Here is a 4,805-nt window from a genome sequence, read left to right as displayed (position 1 = left end):
ACATGTGTAACAGTATATTGGATCTGGACAGCTCTTAAAGTGACAGTAGTCTATTCTCGCTGTCTGTCATTCATGTTAATCAAACAACAAAAGAGAGAAAATCTCTCACTGTTCTTGACTAAATCAGTTTTGTATATATTGTTATATACAGTACATTGTTACCGTGAAATAAAATTACTCATATCGTGATATAAGATTTTGGTCATATCGCCCACCCCTACTCCAACCCTAATCAAAACAAGCTTATCAATGTCTTCAGGATCACTAGACAGGCAGGTGAGTTTGGTCACGTTTGGAACTAAACTCTCCAGGAAAGTGGACAGAGTTGAGAACCCCTGGTGTAAAGCATGCCGCCACTGGACACTGGAGCAGTGGAAACATGTTCTATGGAGCGATGAATCACGCTTCCCTGTTTGGCAGTCTGATGGGCGAGTCTGGATTTGGAGGATGCCAGGAGACAGTCATCTGTCTGACTGCATTGTGCTAACTGTAGTGTTTGGTGGGGGAGGGATAATGGCACAGTTTTTCTGGCGCTGGGCTTTTTAGGGATGTATTTAGAAGACAATGTCATTAAAGTCCCTGTGGGTGTAATGGTCAGGTGTCCCAACACTTTTACAGTGTATATAATGATAGGTTTTATATAGGTTTTAATATAAATATGTACTTCACCACATTAGATAGCACTATGATTTCATATAAATATGAATATATAAACACCAGAGAAATATCTTTCATGTTTTATCAAAATGTCATAACTTTATTTTTAAATGAATGGTGATGTATGTGGGACTTTACCAGTCATTTAGCCTGCTTAAAACCCGCCCCTTCACTACCAACTGCAATCTTGCATTCATTTTTGAGTGCATCACCCACATCTCAGAATCCATTAAACAACCTATTGTCACGGTGCGTGAGGATAGAGGAAGCGAGGACTCAATTGCAGGAGAAATGGTTATTTATTTTAATAATAAAAATGAAACAAAAGCAAACTCAAACCACCCCGAAGGGGAAAAACAGACAAGCAGGCTCAAAACTGCACTCCATGCAGACATAACACACACAATGAGAAATGACGGATCAGCACAGGATGACAGACACCAGGAGAATAAATAGGAACCAAACGAGGAGGCTAACGAGGGAGACACAGGTGGAGCAACTTAAACAATAACGAGGTAACAAGATGGGAGGGGCCAGACAATAGACAGGAGAGAGCACATGGCAACAGACAAACACAACACAAGCCATGTGCTCCCAGAACACAGTCATCTGCTGGCCCTCCTGGGCACACCCGCTGAAGACTGTGACACCTATATACCCATCCTACATTTCTTTTTTCTTTGTGGATAATCTGTTACACTCGAAAGTGCATCACAATAGACCTTAATCTGGGTAGCACCATATTTAATTTTTGACAGGAATGAAAATTAGTCTCTGAGGGATAGAAGTACAGTGCGTTTAATGGACTGTACTGTTGTTAAACAAAATACTGATCAGCTGACAAAATGTCTTTCAAAAAATAAAAAATAAAATAGTGCGTGCCATTGTAAAGACTGTAAATCTATCCCTCACAGACTTGTTTTCACCTGCAATTAATTCAATAAGACGTCTAAGACCTGACTAAGGTCTATATGAAAGAAAATGTTTGGTAATTCAGTTTTTTTTGTGACTACATATTGCTCAGTTCTCCTACTCTCTTAGTTTTATTTGTCATACATCTGATATTCATACATTTTCTCGCAAGTGTATGTACAAAAAATGTGAGTAAATGTGAGTAGGCTGCATACTGTCTCATTGCACTAGGATGCAAATCTAAATAATGGCCTTTAAAATAATCAATTCAAAAATGTTGTTCAGAAATATAAGAGTCAGAACAGTTGTGAATGTTTTCCTAAGGGGAAAAGCAGTGTTCCACAGAATTTGCTGTAAGATTAAGTATTTGGGATTAGTTATCAGACTTGCTGGCCAGCTGGTCCCCAGCCTGACCAGCTGAAACGTGCCCAAAATCCTTCTAAAACCATCAAAACAGACAAGCTTAGCTTGCTTGGCCAGGCTGGGAGACCAACTAACCACCTTAGGCTGGTTTAAGCCATTTTTCAGCAGGGATAAATCAGTGCAGTTAATTACTAGGAGCAACAGACTAATGTCTAATGTCTTTTACTGACCTTGAATATGTATGTGGACAATAAAGAAGAAGAGTTCAGATCGTCACATCAAGAATGAACGGCTCTTATATTACTTTAAAGCAACATGCTTTGAGGCCAAGATTTTCTCACAGTATCAAACACCCAACCATCTAGGATGCAAATCTAAATAATGGCCTTTAAAATAATCAATTCAAAAATGTTGTTCAGAAATATAAGAGTCAGAACAGTTGTGAATGTTTTCCTAAGGGGAAAAGCAGTGTTCCACAGAATTTGCTGTAAGATTAAGTATTTGGGATTAGTTATCAGACTTGCTGGCCAGCTGGTCCCCAGCCTGACCAGCTGAAACGTGCCCAAAATCCTTCTAAAACCATCAAAACAGACAAGCTTAGCTTGCTTGGCCAGGCTGGGAGACCAACTAACCACCTTAGGCTGGTTTAAGCCATTTTTCAGCAGGGATAAATCAGTGCAGTTAATTACTAGGAGCAACAGACTAATGTCTAATGTCTTTTACTGACCTTGAATATGTATGTGGACAATAAAGAAGAAGAGTTCAGATCGTCACATCAAGAATGAACGGCTCTTATCTTACTTTAAAGCAACATGCTTTGAGGCCAAGATTTTCTCACAGTATCAAACACCCAACCATCAGGGACATAATGAGAAGTGAACTCACCGACGGGTGACATCTCTGGGACGCTAGCCGAGTATGGGCCCTCCAGGAACCTTGGCTCATTGTCATTGATGTCCTGGACTTTGATAATAAACTCAGACTCGGGCTCTAAGGTTCTGCCTGTGAGCACGTCCACAGCCTGCGCTCTCAGTGTGTAATAAGGCTTCTCTTCTCGGTCCAGGCTCCTTAAGGCATGGATGTCTCCAGTGCTTGGCTCGATCGTGAAAATAGAGCCAACTCCTTCACCTGAGAGTGTGTACTTCACCATACTATCTCCCTTATCCAGGTCAGAGTGAAGCTGATATGTGAAAAGTGACAATGAGAAATCTCACTGGGAGCTGGTGAGTAAATACTCATTACTGTAATTTACCTGTAAACATATGCAAATACATGCAAATCGACAAACAAAAACCAGACACATTTGTGTTATAAGACATAATCAATTATAAAATACAAATCTAGCATATCCAATGGGACTATGACAATTTATTCTAATCCATTTACTAAATCAAATTTGGCCTATCCAAACCAATCCTACAGTATTTTAGTCTCTGATCATGTGACTACACGTTGGCTAATGAAGTGGGTGGCATATTATTACCCATACAGTTTGAGGATGTCCAAAGAGGATTGATGTGGATAACTCTCAGTTATTTATTTTCTGTTAGCGGCTCAACAACATTGATTTATTTACAGCACAGATATTCTTCAGCTGAAAATATAATGGCTGTACTGGAGTTTTTTTTTTTTCTTCTTTTTCAGAAAAGATAAAAAACTGCTAAATAAAAGATTACAAAACATAAGGACTCTATAAGATTATAGAGTGTTGCAGGAAACTGTTATCTTTTCAACTCGGAGGAAGCGTACGGAAACAGCAAATTCTTCAGCTGAGGTGAAACTGAGTTTGACTGGAAAGGAAGGATTAAGTTTGAAGTTCTGGAATTAATACTCTGAAAGGAAAAAAATAAAAAATCACTGATGTAATGTGAAAGGATGCACAATGTTCAAAGGAGGAGGAACTCTGTCCTGCTAAACCCTGTCGTCCTGCCAAGTAACTAATAAAAAATAATGCATTAGATAGGGTACAACAGGCTATCAAATGATTCACTTAGCAGATAGCAGATAACCCATGAGCTACAACTCAGCCTTGATAGAGCTAATCTGTGTTGAGTTAGTTATTTATATCACCAAACTTTTATGAATGCCAATGAGGCCAGTAAATTAAAAATACACTATCCTCAATTGGTGACCTCCAGTGGACATATAGCAGTACATGGTCTCACAGAATGTGTTTAAAGGTAAGGAGGATGCTTAGTGTTGACAGTAAAATACCAAGAAAAAAAGGCAAGGCTCTCAAGAAGAGTTATTTTCTGCTGAAAAGGTCATACTTGGAAAGAAAATGTGACAGTGGGGTAATATATCCTTACTGCAAAGGGCAAACAAGAAGTGCAACTTGCTTCACATGGAAAAATAAAGACAAAAAGAAAACTTGCAGAAATGTTTGATAAAGTACATTGGTAACTTTGTCAGCATTAATGAAAATGTAAGACGTTCTCTGACTGTTAGAAATGAAAATGGTTTGTTTGAAATCACAATTTGTATTTCAGAGGACAATTCTTATTCTACTCAGGTCTAATTGTTGGTGTATCTCCTATAGTAATTATAATTTATTAGCAAAATAACTGTAATAACTGCGCAAAACATTCACATTAGAATCCAATTAAAGGCTTTCTTGTGACAACCTCTGAAACATTATATATTTGACCACAATTTGCAAATAGGCTGTTCAGACGGCTTCTCCAGTTACAGCTCAAAGTTATACGATCCGGTATTTTTCTACAGTTTACTTCTACTGAGAAAGAACTGACTGTTTAACCGAGCACCCAACATTCTCAAACTTCAAATATTGTTGCAGTTGCTGGATAGTCAGATTGACATTTATTCAAACATTCATTTTTAAAGGGGTCCTATTATGCATTTTCACTTTTTCG

General features: G+C 38.4%; 1 protein-coding gene across 1 annotated transcript in view; it reads right to left on the bottom strand.

Annotated features, from left to right (window-relative positions):
* Positions 1-4,805, bottom strand: part of cdh12a (cadherin 12a) — a 72,390-nt gene that overhangs the window by 42,301 nt on the left and 25,284 nt on the right. The window contains exon 3 of the mRNA XM_016484377.1: positions 2,818-3,112. Coding sequence (XP_016339863.1) covers positions 2,818-3,112 — 295 coding nt within the window. The remainder of the gene's footprint in view (positions 1-2,817; positions 3,113-4,805) is intronic.

The sequence above is a fragment of the Sinocyclocheilus anshuiensis genome, unplaced genomic scaffold, assembly GCF_001515605.1.
Source record: "Sinocyclocheilus anshuiensis isolate Anshui unplaced genomic scaffold, SAMN03320099.WGS_v1.1 scaffold3210, whole genome shotgun sequence".
Classification (NCBI taxonomy): Eukaryota; Metazoa; Chordata; class Actinopteri; order Cypriniformes; family Cyprinidae; genus Sinocyclocheilus; species Sinocyclocheilus anshuiensis.
This window is presented reverse-complemented; position numbering and strand designations above follow the sequence as displayed.